The 25,499-nt window shown below is 39.7% G+C and overlaps 1 protein-coding gene across 3 annotated transcripts in view; it reads right to left on the reverse strand.

Moving 5' to 3' along the window:
• The window catches only part of CPQ (carboxypeptidase Q), a 179,675-nt gene that overhangs the window by 119,029 nt on the left and 35,147 nt on the right, over positions 1 to 25,499 (reverse strand). For all 3 annotated transcript variants that reach the window (XM_080378496.1, XM_080378495.1, XM_080378494.1), the window contains one exon: positions 19,174 to 19,381. In XM_080378496.1, coding sequence (XP_080234622.1) covers positions 19,174 to 19,381 — 208 coding nt within the window. The remainder of the gene's footprint in view (positions 1 to 19,173; positions 19,382 to 25,499) is intronic.

The raw sequence follows: 25,499 nt of genomic DNA on the forward strand, positions 1-25,499 counted from the left end.
CTCTATCACCAGAGACTAGTGAGCACACAGGACAAATTCAAAAATCCTCACTGGAAACAGCTGTTCTATTTTATACTTACAGGAAGGATATAAAAAAATCCAAACAAAAAAACCCAACACCAAAACAACAAAACCCCACATTTTCTTTATTTGGAAAGCAGAGAATCAGACAAAGAGGCATCACAGGGCTAGCAATACATAAGCAAACTAAATAACTGCTAGCTGACCTGGCCTTTGTACCGCCTCCCTTTACACTAACAAATGTCAGTTTGTTATTATTGGTAATGAATTCTTACATTAAAATTATCAGGCACAAACAGGTGTGAAGAGGCATCAGAACTTTCAGGGTAGGATCAACCACCTTATCAGTGCTTCCAAGCCTCTGCTTCATTGCAGACAGTAAGTAGCAGGGAAGATCAAGCTCTCCCATACACAGGCATATACATTAAGCCACACCAAAAACTTGAGCCTCCTCTGGCGCTGCATACAATATATCATGAGAGAGTATGGGGAGGTTCCTCCTCTCCTTTTGAAAGATAGTCATGGTAAAGGGTAACACACAGCCAATTTAGTGAGCTGCAGGAAAAGGGTAGAGATGGAGGATACCATAAAACCAAAACCACAAAGCTGTCCACAAAGATAAATAGAGGGGAGCAAGGTCTGAAAGGAGGCAGGGGAAAGGTTCAGAAGAGGGTACGGATAGAACTTTTCTCATTCCCCTCCTTCTTCACACCAACACCATTCAAAGTTGTACACTCTTTGGGACACTATCCTGCATAAAAAACCCTGAAATACAAACCTAACTTCAACACAAATGTATTTAGGAATAGCTTTTCCCTACAATAGATTGGAGCAATGCAAACAAAGTCTCATGTTTACAGTGTACAAAGTAAGACTTAAGAGTCAACAAGGCAAGCTAGAAAAAAAACACAAGGTAGAAATGGGAATGACAGAGGGAAAACAAATCTCTGAGAAGAACAGTATCTTAGCACCAAAGGCAACTGTGTAGACAGATAAAAGGGGAGACCTTTTAAACACTAGACAGTAGAATACCTTAGACATTATCACCATAGGCAGCATGGAAGTAAATGCCGGGAGTGAAATAGAAGAGAGACAATAGAGAAATCATCATCTTTTCTGTTGTTTGGGAGTATAACCCTGTTTCCAATGAAAATCAGTGGCAAATCTTCCATTAATTTCAATAGAAGGGAGCGGGGGGGAAATGCTTTAAAAATTGACTGGTTATGAGAAGAAAGAGCAAAAGTCCTGACTGGATTCAGTCTCAAGCAGTGAGCAAACCAAAAGCCACTACACAACACTTATCTGGGTGAGCCCCTATATTTTCTGAAGAAAACTGAAACTCAAACATTTTCACTACACAAATGCTTCTTTTACTCCCACAGATCTAATTTCTATAGAATATTAAACTCCTTTTTGATGTTCCACTAAACAATCCAACACTTTTGCTGTTCAAATAAAAAAAAGTAATTTCAGGTCAAGAGAATAAAAAGTACATTAGTAAAAACAATACAGAGGGGGTACCACTTATTTTTCCCCTTAAGTGAGAGACTTTAATAGTGCCACATGAAAGGAACTATTTTAACATCACTTGATCATTATATATGCCTATGTGGTTCACATATTACACAATGTGAAATGCAATGTGAAATGCAATGTAAATGCTTAAGTGATAAGAATACTTTATCTAAAGTGTATTGCACTAATTTGATAAACTCATTCTCCAATAAATGGTATGGTTTTATTTTAAAACTCAGACAAGTCTTGCCTGTTGCTCCCAAAGTTACAGATACACCCTGAATTTTTCAGTGTCAAACTCAAAATCCACCATAAACAGAAAAGCTCCTGTTAGCAACAGAATATACTTTTAAAGCTTATTATAACATTATAATAACTCCTGTGAACTAGGACGAAATATTGAACAGCACTGCAAAATGTCACGCCAAGCATGAGCATTCTTTCCCCAGCTGTGTTTGCTGACTGTGGCAGATTCTCCCAAAAGCTTCATAATCTGCATCAGATGAAATTCAAAATGTCTCAATAGGTACGTATTTTCTCTGAACAGCTCCTTTCCTGGCAATTAGTGTTGTGTCTGGGAAATAAGAGTGTTAGGCTGAAAAAAAAAAAAAATCTTTCTAGTGCAAACCATGGTTCGGAGAATGATTGAATCAGTTCTGGGGATCTTCCCATGCTGCTCGTTTCTTTGGGAGCATGCAAGAACACCCAGTGCACAGCAGCTGCCATGAGGAAATGAATGTAGGGGTTTCCCAAGAAAACAGTTGTCTTGAGAATTCAAGTCATTTTACCTTCCTCAGAAGGAAAAGAGAAATTGCTGTCAAATGGCAACACTTCCTCATTGTTTTGTTTTAGAGATCAAGTTTGTTGTGCTCTTGAATACATACTATATACTCATACTACTTTGCTTATGGTTTGAAGGTTTGCGCTCTTCCTATTTAATCCTGGAGATGCGCCAATTCCTTCATCATCTGCTGAAGGGGAGAGAAAAGATTATTCTCAACCTCACTTTTACATTTTATGGATTTCTTTAATATCTAATAAAGAGTGCCTAGGAGAGTCTCTGGTGAAGAGAGACTGTCTGAAACAATACCTTTTTCTTTCATTTTCATTAGTAGGTCTGTGTTGCTGAGGAAAATGGTGTTGGAAAATAGGTAGCAGGCTGGAGGCTTTTGTTGGAATGTACAATAATGATCATTACTTTTAGAGTCTGTACATAAATTTAAATACACAAATTCTTTTGGACCTTAACCACAAGATACAGGCACACAGCCAGTCAGACCAGATGCACTGTGGTGGTGTAGAGGATGAACTGGATTTAGGGACATGATGAGATTCCAGACTACCTGAAAAGTGACAGCCACAGGAATGCTGAAGCTCTCCGAGCTCACCTCTGGTACCTCCAGAAGAAGAGGGCTGTCAGACGGGACCATGGTCTTCTCCACTCCCTCCTCACCTGTCTATACTGGGTGTCACTCTTCTGCTCAGACAGCCTCCACGAGGAAAAGCATGCAGCAAGCCTCCCGCCTTCATAGACTTGTGCATGCACCACAGCCTTAGACCTCAAGATAATAAAAACACTGAAGCACACCTAGTGCAACACTGCAAGACAGTAACATAATAAAAAGTGGGATTTTCTTCCCGGTGTTCAAATGCTAACTAGGAATAATTTTTACCCCCTGAAGAACACTATGCAGGAAGATTATCTTACTGATTGTTAATGTTTAATGTTAACACTGAGACCATGCATGTAACTTCATAAATATAAACAAAAAACCTGTTAAAAACTTGTATCTACTTAGAAAGAAGTGTATCATATAATTTTAGAAGCAGAACTGTGTTTTACAAGCAAACACGCACAGGCTGAATTACCTTGCAGTTGTCAAGGTAAAATTTGTTTATGTAAAATACTCTGTACTACACTTCTGTATAAGCATAGTGGAATGACTGCAGTCATTCACTGGAAATGGTACTTGTTTCAAATCTAGCTTGTGTATAAACTGATACTGAAGTTCACAGAACAACTCTGAGTGGAGTTCATAACTATTTATCGCTTAAAGCAGTTGGTAAGTGCAGTCCAAAGATCAGCTGCAGCTTGCAAAGCCTTTGTACGCCCAGCCCCCAAAGCACACTTCCAGTAGTTTCATCTATATGAGGACAGGGGTTCACTGACCTGCACGTGAACCTTGTGATGTAGCCCATACAGCCCATACATACAGTGTTATCAACATAATTCCTGGTTTTACAGGACAGTGCTTGATCCACAACTTAACCACTGAATTACGCACCTGCAGTGAACACTTGATGGTTGACATGAGCCACGGTACACTGCAAATCACACATTATCACTTCTTGCTGCCAGAGCTATGAAACTATGGAGTGGCCTGGCTGCAAAAATGTATATAAAACATTTCCTTTCTTGGATATTAATGATTTGTCAAACATCTGGGGGAGACAGACCTGTCTAAGAGCATCCTTCTGACACTGCAACAGCCAGGCTGTCCAGCTCATGAGCTCTGCTCCCCACTAACCCTTGCAACATCCTTCTGAAAAACTCAGGTGGAGGTGGAAAAAATAGTGTACTTGTGGTTAGAACTTCTCAGCCATAAACATACTTGGACTAAAAACCCCTTCAAGCCTCACAGATACTTTCTCTAATACCCAACAGTTACCCAAACTGATCTGTGTGCTTTGAAATCCCTTTACATTTTCCTTAATCAGCTAGACTGACTTAAAAGTAACAATATCCTCTTTCTGTAGCTGTCCTGTTTGTATAGATACACAGCCAAGCCACTGCATGATGAGCTGACACTGATTGAAGCATTTAAAATTGTTCTTTTTACAGATTTTGTATTACAGCCATGACCAATTACACTAGTTATATCAATTTAGACACCTTATGAGAGAGATCCTCAGAGGAACAAATAGCATTCTCCTTGCCATTCTCAAGAAACTTCTACGGACAAGTATTACCTGGAAATCTGATGCTTTACTACGGTGCTACCCAACTCCTAGTCGTCTTTTTGCAGTTCCCTGGATTTTGGCATCTTTTCACGAACTCTTAAATCATTCCACTAAGTCATATTGAAATAAAAAGGAATCAAAGGTACTGCTCTACATGGGAAAGGGTTAAAGGAATCCATCACTGATTTTTGAAGTACCATACAAAGATGTACATGACTGAAACCTAATTTTAGGCACTGAAAAACAGATATGTTTCTAAAAATCATGAATTGCAGCTGCACTTATTATTCCAAGTAGCTCTGCTAAAGTTTTCTCATGGGTACGCCTATTCACATTGCATTTCTGGCAAGACTGAAATGTTAGAATTCTCTCAGACACTGCAGCACAGCATTTCTGTTTTCCTAGGTTGTCAGTATTATAAACTAAGTAAAGCAAGAGAGGAAAAAAACCACATAGTTTTGTGGAGTTAGAGCTTTGGATAGTCTCTCAGATGAATCACACAGCCCAGGACTCTGGACTCCAGGTGCTGGCTGCATCTGGAGAGTGCTGAATCTCTCCTCAAGCTCTTTGGCCTTGACACAAATATAGAACCCTCTAATGCCCTTTCTGGAGATAGAGAGCATGTACTCAAGCTGCCTGGTCCCTTCACACTATTTCTGGCTCTCCCATGTCCACCCAGCAGCCACTGCAGCTTTCTCAGAGCCTGAAACTGGGACTGGGAGCCCAGAAGGTTGTTTCCTTCTCTGGAGAGCAGGGAGAGACTCTCAGAGGGAGACATAGACTACCTCAAACAAGGATCACAGTCTACTCCCTGAAAAGGTGCAAGCAATACACAAATTATAGAAGAATAGCTAAAACTTCCCTTATCTCCCACCCGTGAGCTCACTCTTTCCAAACCTCAGACTTTTGGCAAAATAACATTTGAACCCCAGGATGTGATTTCTAAAGTTCATGTTGTTCTTGATGACAATGAGGTGTTACTAAGAAAAAGCCCTGTACTTTTATGAAATTCTAGCTCCTTCATGCTCTTCCCAATGGCTGCAGCTCTCTCACAGTGAGTTGTTACTGAATTGAACTCAAACCCCAAATGTTCTGAGTTACAGTCAACCAATTGTTACTAAATATTTAGATTTGAAAATACAATATTCCAAGGTAACAACCTGTATGCTCTGTCATTCACCTCCTGCCAGAACCTTCCCACAGATGTCTGTTATAACAGCCCAAAATCTCAATCTAGCAGAAGTTAACAATCAAACTCACTACATTTTATTTCACAATAAACCCCCCATGTTTATATAATGGATTATTTATAAGCAGCAGTTACCCACTGTTATTAATACTATCACCATTACTTGGTTTTGGCACAGGCAAATTATTGCAAAATCTACTAGTGACTACCTAATCACAGTTTAGAAGAGTCTGCTTTTAATGTGCCTTCTTTACAGCAAACACTCTACAAGTGTTACACTAAATTAATATTCAAAAAAATATTACCACTACTTGCAAACAGGGAAATAGAGAAATAACTGTGAGCTACTAAAGATCCCACAGGTACACAAGTCAGAGTTATCAATGGATATTCAGAATCCCTGGTTTTGGTAATTCACATGATTATTCACCCTCATCTGACAAAAGTATCTTTTGTTGTCCAGTGCACAAATGTCTAGAATCAACCTGGATTTTCCAGAGCTAAATGGCACAATAGTTTCAGTAGCTCTTGTTGAGGTGTATTTTGTGTGCTTCACAGTCACCAGCTAACTAATGTGATGAAATCCAAGTAGAAATAAATAAATCGGAAACTACGTGGTTCCTTTCTGTTTCTTATTCTTAGAATAAATGTTCTTCTTTTGTGATCACAGTACATTTAAAAAACAGGAATTGCAGTCAAAGCTCAACCCTGCTTAATAATAATAAACAGAAACGTACCAAAGACAATCCTTGGTATTAGACAGCCAATGCAGAAGTACTGTGGACAATGACTAGGAAAGCAAGGTGACGGCGAAACAGTGTAGCAGAAAAACCAGATCCTAGTCACCTACCCAGCTAATGACATATGGGAATGATCTATAAATACTAAACCAAAGGTCAGACTTAAAAAGGAAAGTTGGAAGAGAACAAAGTTACAGCTTTAGGTTTGCACCATCCTCCTAAATATAGAAACAAAATGAGAGAAAGTACAAGGTGCCTGAAGGAGAGGACAACAGGCAAGTAATCAAAGTTGGCATCACTGGCAGAGCAGAGACAGGAGTTGGCACCTCTCATTCAATAAACCAGATGGAGAAGGATTTTCACCATTTAGCCCTACCCTGCAGGCAAAACCAAAGGATTAGTATTTGATGCAACAAGATGGACACGTTGAGAGAGGCTCAGGTGACTGATTGGATTTGAAGGCGAAAACAAAGCTGGAGAAAAGGATTAAAGTAATTGAAATGGTTACACAAGACATTACTTCTGCAGGGAAGAGCCCATTATTACTGCTGACCATAATATTGGGCTACATTTAGAAAACAATCCTAAACAATAACTGTGGAACAATTGGCTTTGATTTCCTAAAAACACAAGTCAAAATTTGTGTGCCATAATTAAGGGGTTTCATCATACAAACAGGTCTAGCTCATGATACTTAAATGCCTGACATACATCATAGTAGAGCTAACACAGCAGGGTGAGGCCATCCTACGTGAAGGCAACGCTTAATGAAATAACACAGAAATACCCTACCATATGGACAAGCCACAAGCAAGACTGTGGGAAGTGGAAGAACCAGGGCTCCCTACCCCCTGAAAAAGCATGCAAGCATTCTTGTAAAGAGAAATCATAATACTGTGGAGTAAACCATACACATTTGCTGAGATTTTTAAGCAAACAAGGCAAAACAAAATGAGGAATTAGCATTTCCAAATCTTCTGCATGCCTGGGGCATAAACCAGAGAGACTGTGGATATTAACAGTTGACTAGCATATTAAGTGTATTTTAAAAATGGCACATATATTTGTCTGATTTTTGGTTTACATGACATAAGCAAAATGTTACACATCAAAACAAAACATGTTGTATGCATGAGACGGATTGTGAAGCACACAAATCCGGACAGCTTTCCTACATAAACCTGTGTTCACTTTTGGAAATCAGCAGTAAACCTTGAAAAGGATACTTCAGATATTTTACAGCAGACAGAACATGTTTCATAAATAAAACTTTAATATAAACATGTCAAAACTGTGCTGTAATATGTAGACAATTGTTAGTAACACATCAGATTAAGAACAATATCAAATAGATTCTGAAAAAGTACGTGGAATAACACAGGGAGTAGACACAATACTAAGTGGGAAGTACAAACTGGAAAAGCAGTTATAAAACATGAAAAAGAAAATTGGATAGGCAGGTGAATTTATATAGTAGACCTCTGTACAAGCTGTTTCAGCATTGCCTGGACCAAAATCAAAAACAAAGTTGCTGTGTAACTTTAAATTAATGGGGTTAATCCTAGAATACATCAAGAAACAGAGTCTTTACTCTCTTTGGCTTGGTGGTTTGGTTTTGTTTGTGTGGGTTTTAACAAAAAAAAAAAAGGATAGTATTAGGCTAGGATACCCCAAACACCAATTCTGTACCATTCTGGCACAACCATTCTGGTACTATTTAATCTCTTCCAGTTTTTCAGAGCCATGTTCTCATGTGCTCTGGAGATGAACACTCCAGATAAAGTCCTCAGTTGCTGCACTTACACAGGAAAAAACACAAAGAATTACAGAGAAATTGAAATGACAATCCACATATTTCTCAGATCTAAGCAGCAGCTGACAATAAATACACCCATTGTGAAAATAATTCATTGGCATTGTATTACTCAGATTCTTCTCTGTAATCTTTATCTGCATTTTCATTGTCAGGTTCTTCTTCAATCCTCTACACTTATGGTCATCACATACTAATGAGACACTTGGCAGTGTAATCGAGAAAATTGGATATTGTCAGAACACTAAAACAGAACACACAATTGGTGGTTCAAGACACTACAATCATGTCAGATGGTTCTGAACTTACTAGTGAGGCTTTCACAGGCACAGCAACTCCTACAGGCTCAGAAGGAAGGGCTGGCAGCACCAAAGAAAGCCAGAGCTGATCAGGGAGTAACAGGAAACCATGGGGAAAAAAGTTCCCAGTGCTCAACTCACAGCAAGCACAGCTGTACCTCCTTAAAGATCAGTACAAGAAAGCCAAAACTTGGCAGTTTTATATGATCAACATCTTTATATACATGAACTAGTAATGCAAAGACAGAATAAAGCTGTTCCTTTAAATCTTACTAACTCCAGAATATCACTAAATCTAATCAGTGGGTGCTCATGGTACCCGAAAAAGACCAGAGTTAACACATTATGCATGATATGGGTGGCCACCTAGCCATCAACAAAATGTATGAGTCAGTAATGTTATGAGAGGGGGTGGGCTGGAAGAGAAGAAACCAAACCTCGAATACTACATTAATAAAGGTTTACCTTGGGAAGCTATTGTTGACGAAGTGAGATTTCAAAAGGACTGTTACCCTCACAGCATCTTTTTGGATAGCACAGTCTACTGACAAAGATTTTACAAGCCCTTTACCTGCCTCTACCAAAGTTACAGGACACTGCTTATATTACTAGACACTAAATGGATGAAACTCTTCCCAGTTACATGAACATATTCCTGAACAGGAGTAGCCAATACTAGGAGGAGGTAGAGAAAGCCCTTGTCAGTGTCATCAGCATTTTACTGACTTTGTAAGAAAAAGAATATGCCGGGTGTATGAAATTACCCAGAGGTTTCAGATGTTACACCAAACCCTGTCTACTGGTTTCGCAGTAAAAAAAGACTTATGCAGTTCAAAGCAAAAAGAGGCAGAAGTCTGGCAAAAGCAAAAGAGGGACTGGGACTTAAGAAACACCATCTCACTATTAGGAAATTACCTGAAATTGGACTCCTTAATCACTGCTCAAATAGCAAGAACCCACTGTACAATATGATTATCTCCTAAAGCACAGGCTCCATTTCTTCTGAGGACATCTTAAGTTCTCTTGCTGACAGCTAGGATTTGGCCAAAAGTGAGCACGAAGACTGCACTGCAGAATGCAGTCTGGCATGTTGACCTTCAGGGAACACAGGAAGCAAAGTAAAGATTAATGAATTGTCAATCAACAACATATACAGAGATCCTGGAGGGAAAGCCCGTAAGTGCAGGGCAAGAAAATAAATCCCACAGCCCACCACCAATTCATATGTCTAAGGGCAGCAAGACAACATGCACAGCACTATGAAACATAACTAGAATCTTTCATGAGCTCACCAGAGACTTATAAAACATGGCCTGCTTTTATTTCCTCATTACACCACAAACAAGGGTTTTATCCTTGTTTTCTGGTCCCTTAGTAGAACAGAAGACAATATTGCTGTATCCTATTGCCACAGGATCTTGCCTCAGGACAGTCTCTCATTGAGATGTCTCCCATGAACACTTTCCACAGCTATACTGATCCCATAAGTGAGAAGTGTTCCCAAATAATCAGTGGTGCTTCCTGATTTCTTCAGTCAGGCTACAGCATTACTGTTACATCTCTACAGTTATCACCCAGCTTCCTGCTGCCTTTATGCCTCATGCATTCCCCAAGCCTGCACAAAGCAGACAGAAGATACTTCCTGCTTAGGAGAAACTTTTAATAACAATTCTGCAGTGTCAAAAGCGAACACACACAATATCAAGCAAGGGAGAATCAGGTTCGTCAGTTATCAATTTCCTCAGAGATCAATTCTAAACTACCTTGACTGCAACTGCATTCTCCTCCCCACTGGAAGAAAATAACTGTTCAAAGTACACATTCATCACTTCACCTTGGGCACACAGAACTCACATGCTAGGAGGAAAAAAACCCAACAATTAAAACCCACAAGGCAATAATGAAAACAGGTACTCTGTCACTGGAAGATGGTAATGAGCAAAGAAAGTTTATCAAGTACATAAATGAAGGCATCAGATCCTTCATTCAGGTCAGGTCCACACAATATAAGCAAACTGTTTCTTTTCAGTACATCCAGCATCTAGCTCCCTAGAAGTAAGAGTGGTGGCACTGCTCATAATAGCATACACCAGGACCAGAGAACATTGCATTACAAACAATCAAGAAAAATTCCAGATACCAGCTTACCACTGTCACAGAAATGAGAAAGGTAAATACAGTAGACACTTTTACCCAAGGAATGTAGAAATAGTTTACTTTTACACTCACAGAAATGTCTTGTGCCACAGACAGCCTTTGAAAAACATTATTTCTGGAGACAACTCAGGAACTTTCTCCCTTTAAAAGATCTTTTGCAGTGCTTTTTCTTGAAAAAAAGGCAACCTGGTTTTGTCATTTCTATCAAAAAGTATTCAATAATAGTAATGTTTGATTATATGCACATATCAGCATGAAGGAGCCCTACTTGGCTGACATGCAGTGAATATCCCTAAGTTTGTCTTCCCTGACATAGAGAAAGCCTTGTCTCTGTCCCTGTACTTGCTCTTGGAATTGTCATTTGGAATCAAGAGCCACAACCTGCACTGATGAAGTGAATCTTCCTATCACAGAGGGCACATCTCTGGCCACTATAATAGAAATTACACCACAAATGGTTTAAATTATTATATAGATTACGTGACTTTCAAAAAGGTCAGGTCTCACATGGTATGTCCATATTAGCCTTTTAGTTTGAATAAAGAATGAGCTTTTGAAGTGAACCTCCCAAAATCCTTGCCTGGCCAATGACCAAGCAGTCTCTGAGCACCAGGTCAGATTGCTGTCCAATGAAACTAAAGCAGAAGATGCGCTCAGTAAGTGCACCTAGCACGGCCCAACTGCTAACACATGCCCAGTATCAGCTGTTGCACCTAAATCTTCAGGAGCATTTTGTTTTTTTAAAAAAGTGATTTTTACTTTATTTATAATAACAGATGGAAAAACTCCATTGCAACACAAGGATTTTTGTTTTGAAAGATGTAAAAATTATTTGCAATTAGAAGTGGAAAAAGTTAGGACAACCAGGAAAATATTTTCCCTGATCCCAAGGGAAGACGACACAAGATTATTTCATTAACAAAAAAACAAGGAAGCAGGTTTACAGATGGATTAAAATACATCCCATCCCTGCAGACTTGAGAGCCCAAGGCTAGCTAAATCAGGAGCAAAGAAAAAATTGAGAGGATTGAACAGAACTGCAGGAAATTAACTCACATACTACATGCTCTAACGGGCTAAAAGCCAAAGTAACTGCATATTCCTGAACTGACACAGCACTTGGAGAGGATTGGCCAAAATTCAAATGCACCCACGGCACCAGCAGCTCACACACTCTAAGCCTGTACACGCAACCAGAGATGATACATGTCTCTAGCTTCGATCCAGCTATGCATCCTGCAAGTGCCAGCCAGGCTGGCCCCTGAATGTGGCCAGACATGCCAGTAAGGCTGCATGGCTTCAGCGGACCAGGAAATCATGTCACCAGGGTGCCATAGGCAGATCAGAAAAAGGTGCGCATCAGTATTGCACAAAAACATGGAAGTGAAGCAAAAACTTACAAAAATTAATTATACACAACCTCCTACTTCACTTTGTACATATAAACCAATTTAATTATTTTCTTTTCAATGGTGCCAGAGGCAGTGAACAATCTTAAACTCAAATACCTGAGGAAAGCTAATTTTTTTGAGTTGTGCAGCGGTCTGTATGACCAGTCCCATACTACAACAGACAAAGCTACTAAAGAAAAAGTGATGATAAACCTAACTCTGATTTTGTGCTATCACAGGTTCACTTGTTCACAACAACTGTTTTGTTTATTAAATAACCAACATGAAAGAAGACAGTGAAAATGAATTGGTTAGCTGAAGAGCTCCTGAAAGTATTTTAGAATGTAGGTTAAGTTTTAGATTTACATACATGTCAATATTTTTTGGCTGAAAATAATAGCTGATGGTCCAGGCCTTTTAATGGGTGACAGAGGCAGCTTTCTAGGGCAAAGTGACCAGTCTCACCCACTTGACTCCCCACCTATAACACACAAAACTGAATACAGGTCTGCTTAGCTAGACCACATGCACACAGAGCAACAGAGACTATCATGGACGTGACTTACAGGTCACGATCAGGCTGGGCTCAGGTTATGTCGAGTCCCATATTAAAAGAGGACTGCTCTCAGGCTCACATACAAGTCTTAGTCAGTGCTTACCAGCTGAAATACAATGCCACATGGACACAGCACTGCTCCCCCGCTATGGACAGGTCATAGGAAGAAAGACTCCTAAGATGGTACCAAAAACTCAGGTATACTGGCATCCATCATGGAAGGAGGGGTAGAACAGGGGGGAAAGGAGCATTCAGCGCTCATGACACAGGATACAGTATTTCAAAGACCAAACATCGGTTTTAAAGGCCAGATGCATTTCTTTGCCATAAAAAAACCAAACAAAAGCAAAAGAAATCCTACCAAAACTACAGCACCATCCAAACTTCAGAAAACTTGGTAGAACAAACAAAAGTTGAATGTCTGCCACTACTGACGTGAATAAGCCCTTTCTTTCCTTAGAGATGGAGTTTCAGTGATAGAAGGAAGCTCTCCTTAGCAGGTAAGTCTCACATCTGGAACTAAAGGCACAGACCAAGCATTAGGAAGAGGTGATGTGGTAAGAAGTCACTGTGCCAGCACCTGAGAGCTGAAAAATAACACTAGTTCACATACATTGCCAGTAAGATTGAGAAGGGAATTAATTGTTTATAAAGCAGTGAAGAATATAAGGGAAAACAGCAGAGGAAAAGAAAATACTCTTTGAGAGTACAATGTATATAGAAAAAGGTATACCTGACTCCACGTGGTAGAAGAAAACAAATCAAGTGAGGTTACAAAAAGGGGAAATGAAGATAAAGGAAAAGCAACAGTTATCATTTCATTAAATGTATGTGAATTTGAAATTCCAGCCCTGGCATGCCTGCACTTAATTGCGTTATATGCATCCACTCAGGCTATCTAGGCAACCTCTGCCATAAACCTTGAGTTGCACCATGCCATTCATGCATTCAGCTTTCATCCAGACACAGCTTTTGATTAGGGTTACTAGAGCTTCACAACCTGACATTGTGTCTTGGCCACCTGTAGCCTGAAGAACAGGAGAGAAAGTGAAGGAAATTACTTACTTCAGATGAGTCTAAGATGCTGAATTCATCCCAGAAAGAGAAGAACTTGACCAAGTATTGGTCAAGTAACTTGACCTTGTTAACAGCTTCCAGACTGTCAAAGTACTACTTGGTCTATTTTGGCCTTGTAATATGTTCCCTGTTGGATTTCTTACATTTTGGAGAAATTGTTCTGCAGCATCTAAAAAATTAGTAATTGGGTTCTTGGCATTTATCTCTGAGGATTCTTGTGATCTTTCTTCTTGAGTTCTTGAAAAACACTCAATTTTGCTTTCTTCTAGAGCCCTTCAAGGGGTTATTATTACAAGACAGTGTTATGACTTTACTAATCTGTGGTTCTTGAGGAACAAAAGGATTTACTTATAGTTTTAGATTCACATGAGTACACATACCACAGGATAAACACTGGACCATCTCAATAGCTAAAGGATACCTTTTATCTATTAAATGTTCTAAAAACATACAGCTAGGAAGCAAAAGAACCAGACTTATGGCTAGCTTATTACAAGCACAATTTTAACCGTGCCTCATAAATTAAGTAAGTATTTTTGCTATAAAAACATGCACTACAAACTGGGAAATACTCATCAGTTTATTGTATACAACAGTAAATGTATATATCACTTTAACATGTACAAGACAATCAATCACAGTACAGTCAAGCTATTAAAGCAAAAAAGTCAACATCCAAATTTCTCCAAAAAGTCAAATACTATGGATACTGTTGACCGACTACAATAATATGTGTTATTTGAGAAGGTGGGTTAAAAATAGTTCAATTACTCTTAATTCCTAACACCCATGTTCCAATGTTTTCACCACCAAATTGCCAGTGCTTCAGGAAATTGTTACTGGGAAAAAGGCTGTCATATACACACCATTTCAGAGGAGGGCAGGGAAAATTACCTACCTGTTACAGTGACTTTCTCCTAAGTACAAAATCCCACTCTTACATGATTCCTATAAAGTAGCAAGAGAATTATTTGACTCTAACACAACATGATGACAATGCCACAAGACACAACTGCCACACAACTTCGTAATACCAACCATGTAACTACTCTCATCTCTTTATAAGCCAAGGGAGACATTGCTAATTTTATTTCCTATTCACTTACCATTTCTGTCCTAAATAAATGAATTCTCTTCTTGAAACTCAACAACAAATCCTTCAAGTCCTTCACTGTTACCAGTGAGTTGGCATGAGCCCTAATATAAACACAGTACTGAGTTTTCCTGAATGTATTCAAGTTCACCCCTTCTTGCCCTCGTTCAGAGCTGAGATACGAGAGTTCCCAAGTGTTTTCATTTACTCCACAGCGATACTACCATACCTTAAAGAAAAATAAACTGCCTGCATAATCCCTGCTCAAAGGCTTCCTTCACACTTCTTGCCCCTGACAATGTGGGAGCCACTTGCCATCTCTGGAACAAGGAACAGTCACCAAGCTGCCAGCCAGAGAACAGTTTTAATGCACGGTGTGATTTTATCAATTCAGTAAGCTTTAGTAATCAGGCCTAATTAGCCTAATATGTTAATCCACTGGAAAGTACCTAGTTTTAAGCTACCAATATTATTCACATTACAAGATCACCTAGAAATCACACCACAAAGTGGCTTCCATTGTCCTAGTAGTCTGCTTAATTCATTGCAAATAAAGTAAATAATAATAAGTGATCCCCTGTCGAAAAGGGGTGAAAATACAAACCACGCCAAAGCTGATATAATTTAGGGAAAATTGTGAAGTTCCACCCTTCGTTTACCTGATGGAAATGATAGTGCAGTACTACTGATAGTGCAGTAGCAAAAGGAGGATACTTTCTTCTAAGGTGTTTCCAGAATGTGTTGGAAAACTGCCACAATCGCATTATCAGTTATTCATATTACAGGTGCACATGCACACAGGCTCAAGAAGTAAAGGTTCTGGTCAACAAAGCAGCAGTATATATATATGCACATAACTATAAATGCAAGACTGACTTTCACAGCATTTAGAGGTCTTTTATCTGCTTTTTACCTCTCATCTCTCACTCTTCCAACAGGCTACTCCCTGCAATGATGCAGTATTCCCCACCAGTCAATCAAAAAGGCAAGTGACTTAAACAAACAGTGCCCCAGCCACTGATGGAGAAGTACCACATGCAGCACAGCACATTGGTAGGACAGACAAGGAGACACACAGCTAATAATGAAGAGAAAACATAGGAGAAGGCATGCATAAGAAAACCCATCCTGCCTACAGCAATACCTATTTTCTGTCAGAAACAAGACAAACAGATCCAGGCATCGTGGAGTGGCAGAAGTGACAGACTGAACCTGAATACCTCCCATATTAGAGGAAAAAATAGATTAACCAATCCCTCCCACACCCCGAAAACACCCAAAAGTGAAGGTAAACAAAGAAAGGACAGAAAGCACATTTAATGAAAAACGCTTACTGGCAGCATATAAATTTGAAATTGCTTTTGGGAATGACACCTCAGCTCCCAGCCCCAATTAAAGATTCAATACTTCTAAACAAACATGCATTTGGCATCTGTTTCTCTTCTCTTTTCATGCAATTCTGAAATAGCTGTAATGCCAGTACCCAGACCTAATAAATAAACTTTACTACCTTCAGTCTCCACCTCTGCTCCTCACCTTTAAATCTTCCATTACATGTTAAAATGCACTTCCATAAATAGTCCAGCCAACAGAAGATACAAAGAGCTGCTTTCAAATGAACACCTCTGCATGGCACCAGAACTAAGGACAGCATTAGATCATATTCTGGTTTGCAGATAATCAACAGAACATCTTTGTTGGCAACATGGACAGTGGAACTGAGCACACCCTCAGCAAGTTTGCTGATGAAACCACCAATCTCTGTGGTGCAGTCAGCGTACTGGAGGGAATGTATGCTGTCCAGAGGGACCTTGACAGGCTTGAGAGGTGGGCCCATGTGAACCTCATGAAGTTCAACAAGGCCAAGTGCAAGGTCCTGCGACTGAGTTGGGGCAACCCCCAGTATCAGTACAGGCTGGGTAGAGAATGGATTGAGAGCAGCCCTGAGGAGAAGGACTTGGGTGTGCTGGTGGATTAAAAGGTCAACAAGACCTGGCAACGTGCGCTCACAGCCCAGAAAGCCAACTGTATCATGGGCTGCATCAAAAGAAGCGTGGCCAGCAGGTCAAGGGAGGTAATTCTCCCCTTCTGCTCTGATCTCATAAGACCCCACCTGGAATCCTGTGTTCAGCTCTGTGCTCCCCAACATAAGAAGGACATGGAAAAGAGAAGGCTCTGGGGAGACCTTACAGCAGCCTTCCAATACCTAAAGGGGGCCTACAAGAAAGCTGGGGAGGGGCTTTTTATGAGCACATGTTGTGATAGGGCAAGGGGCAATGGCTTTAAATTGAAAGAGGGCAGATTTAGTTTAGGAATTAGAAAGAAATTCTTTACTGTGAGGGTGGTGAGTGGTGGGCCCCTGGAACAGGTTGCCCAGAGCAGCTGTGGATGCCCCATCCCTGGCAGTGCTCCAGGCCAGGCTGGACGGGGCTTTGAGCAGCCTGGTCTGGTGGAAGGTGTCCCTGCCCATGGCAGGGGGGTGGGAGCTAGATGATCTTTAAGGTCACTTCCAACCCAAACTACTCTATGATTCTATGATATGACTATGGATTGCAATATTCTTTGATGAAACCAAGTAAGACTATTTTGAAACAATGTAATTTTTTCATAAAACTGTTTTTGAAACATATTCTACTATCTGTTCATTACTATGAACTTTATTAGAAAATCTTAAGTATTAGAAAATGTATCATAAACATCACACTTGTTGGGCATCAAGAAATACACTAGTGTAGTTTGGATAGTATCTGAATTCTAAGTATTTTTGAGAAAGCATTTTAAACAGTTAATATTGGCTTCTTTAGGGGGATACAGAGCATATAAAGATGCTATCAAGCAACTACACTGGCAGCAGAGCTGTCCTCTGCACATGATCCAATACAGTTAGTTGGCATTACTGCACTTCTCAGACTTCCTGAAGCATCACTAATAGTGATGCTTTCACACTTCTCACGCTGCTGAGATGTGACCACTTATGTTCTGTCTGAAATGGTGGAATCAAGCATGCTTCCAAGTGCCTGACCCAGCACTTCCCAGCCCCAGCCTCAAGCAAGACCCAAAGTCATACCACCCTGTCCCACCTACCAACCTAGACTTCTGTAGAAAGAAAACCTAAGTGCAGAGATTAAAAAAAATCATGCTGATATCTAACCAGAACACAATTCCAGTTTATGATGTGCCACACATTCAGGGTCAGGTGAACTACCACCAGTGACTCACAACTCCGTGGGTAAAGAGCTACTGGGCAACTAGGGGAAGGAATAAGAAGTCTGTACTGCTCTAAACATGTATTTGCCAAAAAAAGAACAATGTTACAAAATACCACACTTTTTGTATAAACTGCATGAGTCTCTTCCATGCTATCTTAAGGAAGCAGTTCTATTAACACAGCTCCATGGTTTAAACAGTCAAGCTTTGTGTTTGGCATCACTTAAAGCCCCTGCCACTCCTGCTCAGACTACAGCACAGGTTCAGGAGGGTGGGCAGGAAGATGGTTCTGTCCTGTCTGCAGTTCTCAGTCCAGCTCTTCTGTCTAAGTCTGCATGACCAGAACTCTCATTGCAGACAGTTGGCTAATACACAAAGCTCACTGCAGGCATTAAGCTCACCAATAACTGTGTAAAGTTTTAAAAAAACTATGTTAAAGGACAGTTTGTACCTGTCACCCTTTTACCTTATAGCTGGACTCCACTTCCTCTCTATGCCTCAACTAATCTTTTTCATAATGTACGAGCATTTTCAGTGTAAGCTTTTGTCAGAGTTGAAAAAAATCACCAGATAATATAAGGAATTCTGTTACCAACCAGAAGACTAAAAAAGCTCTAAGACGTCTAAAAATACTTAATTTTTTAAAAATCATTATTTCAACATACCTTACTTAAAAAGCAACACGAGAATTACAAACCTTACTGCTAAAGTGTTCTAGATAATTATATTCAGACTACTCCATCTAGACAAGTCAGTCTTGTGCTAGGAAAATGACCAATACGATAAAATCTGTATACTTACATTCTAGTCAAATATAGAGAATGATCAGCTCATAACATCACTGACAATCTAGTGCATGTTGTCACCAAAGACATTTGATTTTGGTTGATCTCAGATTATTTATGGCAGCCTTGAGAATGCAGGAAGTTCTTAAATATACAAAATTTGGATCAGTAATAAAAAATGAAAACATTTTGAAAGAATGACAAAGCACAGGGGAAAAGAACAATTGTGCAGCCAACAGTTTCAAAACCAAACACCCACTCATAACCGGCAATATTTAAGTCACAGAGAACAAAAATGCCTGCCCAGAAATGACATGTGAACTAAACGCTGAAATGCAAGTCACGGGGAGAAAATGGAAAAATGCTTACCTATTAATAGAAAAAGTAGCAATGGATCTAATGAGGGATGCCACTGCTCCAACTTTAGCAGCTTCCACTGCTCCCTGTGATCTGTATCGCACAGTTTCACCATAACTGATGAAAGGTTTGTTGTAGACAACAATTTTCCCCTTGGCCTCTTGAGCTCTTTTGTGCAGTTCATCAAAAGAAGCTACCACTATGACTTCGGCCGTAATTCCTGAAAGAAAGTATTACAGTGGCTTTAACATTGCTTTCCTATAACTTATAACTTTCCTAGAGCCAATTTTAAGAGACAGAAAAGCATGCAGTGTGCAGAACACAGGCGAACAGATCTAACTTCTTACTGGAAAAGGAATACTATGTGAAATACTTCATAAGGGATTGGTACTAAGTAGATGTAATAGCACCCCAAACCAAGTACACACAGTTCTGTAAACCATGATATCAGGTTGGTATTACAACATAACTTGAAGGGCAAGAAGGATACACAGGGAGAATTCTGTTCTGTGCGTGTACTGTAATGCTTCACTGCAATCATTCGTAGTACAAAAACATTTGCAAAAACTGCCTATGGGATTAATAAAAAAAGATAGTAATCTTTTCATGGAATTGTTTTGATATGTTGCTAAACAACTTGGCTTAACGTAAGACAACTGGAAGCACATATTTTTAGATTGAAACACAAAATTATTTAATCCATAAATGAAATTAAATTAAAGCTCTGCAGTTTCAACAAATTTTGCAGTGTGCTTATAAAAAAAAAATCTTCATATTTAATTCAGGAGAATGCCACAGTTCTACTGGATCTCCGTCTAGGCGTTTTCCCAAGGAGCCCATCTTTTCCAGTTATGATACAGAGAACACAGGCAGGTACTTCTGCAGAACTGTTCCCACATGGTAAGTTAGATCCCACCCAGCTCTTTGTTTTCAATAGTTGAAATAGTTTTTAAATGCTGTATTATCTTGCTTGAAAAAACAAAGGATTTTATAGATAAGCAGTTTTTCCCAAAGCCACAGAATCCTTCTAACTCTTCAGAACACTAACTGAGGACATATATTTCATAGCATAAAATGACCACTCTGCTTAAAACCCAGTTTTGTTGATTGGTTACAGCGATAAGTAGAAACTGCTTAACAACTTGAGCTGGTACTTCTAAATATAGAAGGAGTAACGGATGTCTAAAATTTAGTGTTGTACATTTCACCTACAAGCCACAAAATACGTCACTGAAAACTAAAACTAATAAAAAAATGTTTAGAACAAGGATTTGTCAAAGAAGTCAAACTAGTATGTTTGTAAGAAGAAAATGTTTCCCCTTGAAAGTCATCTTTGTTTCTTTTTTTTTCCTTTTTTTTTTTTTGGTGGCATAAGAATTATTTGGAGATTTCAAGATTTCAAAGGCTTGTATTTGAGACTGTTATACTTCACAAGACCTGATAGAAAACTAGGAAGATCATCTCTCCCAGCACCAGTGCACCCAGGCTTATGGCTTCCTCAAGATAAAACTACAGTACCTTAACAGTACTAAAACAAAACCTTAACAAAACTATTTCACACAAAAAAAAGAGTTTGGTTTCTTAAGAGTTCACCACTCACTAAAAGTGCAACAGACATCTACTGCTACAGCAAAAGCCCATGACTTTTAGCTACAGAACTTAGTGTAAGCAGTGTAAAAATTTTAACTGAGTAACTATTCAGATTCTTAGCTTTACAGAAAGAGGCACAGAGAGCCAACCCAGAGAATCACATTCAAATTTTACTAGTTGTTGTTGGCAGGTAGCTGAGTGTGCTAACAGACTCCAGCTGCTTCTGATGAACTGCAGGTTCAGCTGCCTACCTAAGGAGCATCCCAGCGACAGGATCATTCTGGGCATGGAACTATGCCACTGGAAGTAAAGCCAGGTATCTGCAAAATTTTGTTTTCCACAAGAAAAGTCATGGTCTCAAGTAGACTGATACTGCAATCTGTATTTCATATTAGCGCTCCTCATTGCTCCACTTGGATTGCACAGCAGGCACTGGAAGGGCACATACTGTGTTAGTGACTGTCCATCAACAGAAGCAAGGAATGCAACTCTTCTAGAACTACACTTTACTGCATTAATGAACAAACACCAATTTTTTGGACAGTTTTTAAAGAATGTTACAGACAGCTAGTAACTACCTATAATCCCTAAAAAATTTTCAGGGAGAAGTATATTTACGGCCCTCCCTAGACAACAGGCATCAGGAGTTTGTACAGTGAGTTTTGTGGGAATTAAAGCTAATGGAATGAAAACAGAGCTGCAACCTCCAGCCCAGTATCTCTACTTTTGAATGTTCCAAAAAAAGCTAAATAAAGCTATCCTTTGACAAAGCAAAACAAAGGTTCTCTCTGCAAGTTTAACTTAATGGCTTCACGGTATACATAAAACATTAACTACTGTGCTCTCTTTACTTTGCTTAAAAACAAGGTTAAGTTAACTTAACAAAGTAAAACTTCACTCTTGTATAATTTCTGACTAATTCAATGACTTATTTGCATTTTAGTTCCATTTTATATCATTACAGTCTCATCTACTGAAGTGACAAGAGCAATGTTTATCTTAAATGTGGACACGCATACACAAACCACCCTAAGACCTCCTGTTCAACGGGAGAAATGAAACAGAAAAACTCAATAGTTTATCAGTTTAAGGGGAATTAATTATTCCTTTTAAAAATGGGAAATGCCTCACCTTACTGAGCCTTTAACCAAATTAACAAAACTCTGTCTAGCATCTCCTACCAATTCAGCGCCTCATGGCTCTGCTTCCCATGTCAAAACCTGTTCTATCTCTTTCCTACTTTTGCTGTTGTTTGATCCAGAGCCTGGCTGTGCATTATTGAACAGAAGTCTTCAGAAAACCCATGTAAGTAGGGAGCTGGGTTCGCTGCTTACTTAAGCAAAATACAAAGATTATAACCCACAGTGCAGAAGATGAATATGGAGAATCTGGGGAATCAGCTAAGCAAAGGGCATGAAGCATAGAAGACAGAATTATGAACGTGATAAACTTGGCTGACTGTATGAAGCAGAAGATTGCTTATTTGTTCTTGCCGTGTGAAACATTACACATATTGTTGGGTCGGGTGAGCGAGCAAAAGAATCTATGTAGTACTATGCGTTTCTTCTCATTCCTCAGGTTGAACAGTGAATTGTAGTCTGTCACTTCTGAGAATTAAGGTACAGGAAGGGTGTTAATGGTGGGAACAAGCAGGCAACTTTCAATTACCAACAAAATTATGTATTATAAAGTCCTCTGTACACAAAAATGTAAGCTTCTATCTAAACACTCCGATACGTCACAAGTTTGATGATCACACTTGAAATAAATGGCCAGTTGAGATAAATGGCATGGTACGCATTAGCAAACTCTAAAATCTGTCTCAGGCAGGATGGAGGCAAGACTGATTACAGTTACTCTATTAGCTACAGAAAGTCCAATTATATATATACATATATTTAAAACCCTGTAAATCAGCTGTCTGCAACATCGCCATACATCAGAAGTCTGATTCCTGGTGTGAAAAATTCTGTCTGGAGAGTTATCTCCTAGCACCTGCCTATCTACCAGCAATCATGCCAGAAATAGATTAGTTCAAAGGGAATTCCTCAGGAGATAATTTATTCATGCCAAGATTTAATGCAGTGAATATTTAAGCCATTTTAGTATCTGAGCTATGCATCCGTCTGTGTCAGTAACAGGTTTCAAAGAAGAGTAAGGGGGGGAAAAAAGGGAAAATCCACCCTAAACTGAAAGAGGGTAGGTTTCAATTAGATATTAGGAAGAAATTCTTTACTGTGAGGCCTGGAACAGGTTGCCCAGAGCAGCTGTGGATGTCCCATCCCTGGAAGTGTTCCAGAGGCTGGAAGGGGCTTTGAGCAGCCTGGTCTGGTGGAAGGTGTCCCTGCCCATGGCAGGGGGTTGGAACTAGTTGGTCTTTAAGGTCCCTTCCAACCCAAACCATTCTGTGACTCTATGATTTTAAAAGCTGGTGAATCTCTATTAAAATGTCAAGGAAACTTCCCACAGAATATTGTTGCTGTTCTTGGATACACCAGGGCAAGACATGGCAAGACTTTACCACAAGTATCAGGAATTCCTGAGATTTGTGAACCCAGTCCCTACTGGGTTTTATTTATTACTAACTTAGAAACACTCAACTCATAAATACACAGAAATTCAACCTAGTTAGCTATAATCAATTGCTGTATTAAAAGAAGAATGTAGCAAACCCAGGAAGAAATATAATTTACATACTGTTGAATCTTACTGGATACTAATTTCCTTATTACACAATTATGGTCTTGCTCTCTTTTTTTCCCCCAGGCTCTTTTTTGTCATCCTGTTAACAGCAACAGTCCCTTGGAGACCTAGTTACAAAGCCAAATGCAGCCATCGTTAATCTGACAATAATTTTTTCCAGTAACAGCAAGTGAAACACTCACCCCTATGTACCTTCCAAACTCCATTTACTTCACACTGTGTTAACATAAGAATTATGATTTCTCTCACAAATCACACTATGGAACAGCAATGCTGCCGATCCATATGCACTGAAGCTGCCACTGCCAAATAATTTGATGTGCAAGGCATTTTTTGTTTAAAACAATTAAAATACGGCATTTTTAGGTCTAGATACAGCAATGGTGGAAACTACATCAACCAAGTCTCTGCTAAACTTCCCTGTGTGTTATATATATAAAGTTTTTGCATCCTGAGCATAAAATACTGCCTGAAATACCAACACAAAAGGGCAACAACACATCTAGTTGTTCTGGTACTGGTAGAGACTCTGAAACTGGGAAAAACATATCTGAAACATGACCTGGTCTCTGTGGTTATAAGCGCAATAGGGAGACAGAATGCTACCTCCCCATTCATCAGAACTAGGCACCATGACACCAGGACCAGGAAATCAAGACACTTCTTCAAGGTAGGAAGACAGAGTAGGTGCACCAACACCCCACAAGATCAGTGCATGAAGCCTACCCGATGATCACAGTCCTGCCTCACAGACCAGCAACATCAAACCACCCTCATTTCTTGTCTACTGGATGGCTGCCACTTCACAGATTCCTCCATTTCCACAAAGCTCTCCTACAAAGCTAATTTAGCCTGGAAGCTGCCGCATCAAGGTATACTGTATTCCATGCTGACCCTAAGCACATGCAGGTGGTAGCCCCAGGCTTTTCTGACCTTAGCCTGGCTAACGCGGTTATCCTTCAGGCTTGACCATGTCCCCAGGATACAAGTACCATGCTGCTGCTTCTTCCAGAAATGGCCCACATGCACTGTCTTGTGCCTGTTTGCAAGGTAGCTTCTTTCCCAGAGTTACCTAGAGGTAACTTGAACCTAGAGGGTTTTTTGCATGGCTCACAGGAAAGATTTGCACATACAAAGTTGTAATGTAGCAGCTGGGATGTGTAGTGCTCCTGTAAAAATGGCAGTCTTATACCCTGGATGCCACATCTCCCTCCACAGAACCAGAGCAATTAAGGCTTGGTGTCAGGCTGAAACAAATGAAAGATTCGTATTAACCCTTTTTTTTTTTTCTCCCTCAAAAACTACTAGCATGTACTGAACATCTGAAATAATTTAACACCTAGAAAAACATTTTCTCTATCAACACGTATCAATATTTATTGATACAAGAATTATAATATGAAGAAAAGAATAAATATTTTAGGGGAACTGTGAAATGAAGAAGAGGGCTTTTATCAGGAAGAAAGATTTTGTAAAATCTGAATATACTCCTGGAAAATGTGACCTCATCTACTCTGTGGAACAGCAATGAGAATTACTTCACAAAACTAAAATTACATAGGAAAGTTATCCAAAAGGATATGAGTCTATTCAGCTCTGATGCACAGCACAGAGACTAAACGTATTACTCTATTATTTAAGAACACAGAGAAAAATAAACACTATATAATAGTTACATTTTCAACAAATATGACAAACTTTTCAGCAAGTACTGGATCTCATTGGAACAGTTTGGTTTCAGTAACATGTAGCTTACCGTGCAGCAGTAAATCCTAGCAGCAAGGGGGTTGGAACCAATCCCCAGCATGAAGCCTTGGACACGGAAAGAGCAGGGGCACCAGTTCTGGCTCTCCCAGGAGCAGGCCTGCACCTGGCACAGGCTTGCTATGCAAGTCTGGGGACAATCGGGTACCCAAGAATGGGATCCAGAAGAGCCAGTTTCAGAGCACACAGATGCCCAAAGCAGGAAGTACCAAGGGCAACTGTTCCCTCCTTAGCAAGTCAAGATGCCAGTCACTGCAGGCTATCCCCTGGGAGGGAAGGTG

The sequence above is a fragment of the Falco punctatus genome (genome assembly GCF_963210335.1).
Source record: "Falco punctatus genome assembly, chromosome: 3".
NCBI classification, from domain to species: Eukaryota; Metazoa; Chordata; class Aves; order Falconiformes; family Falconidae; genus Falco; species Falco punctatus.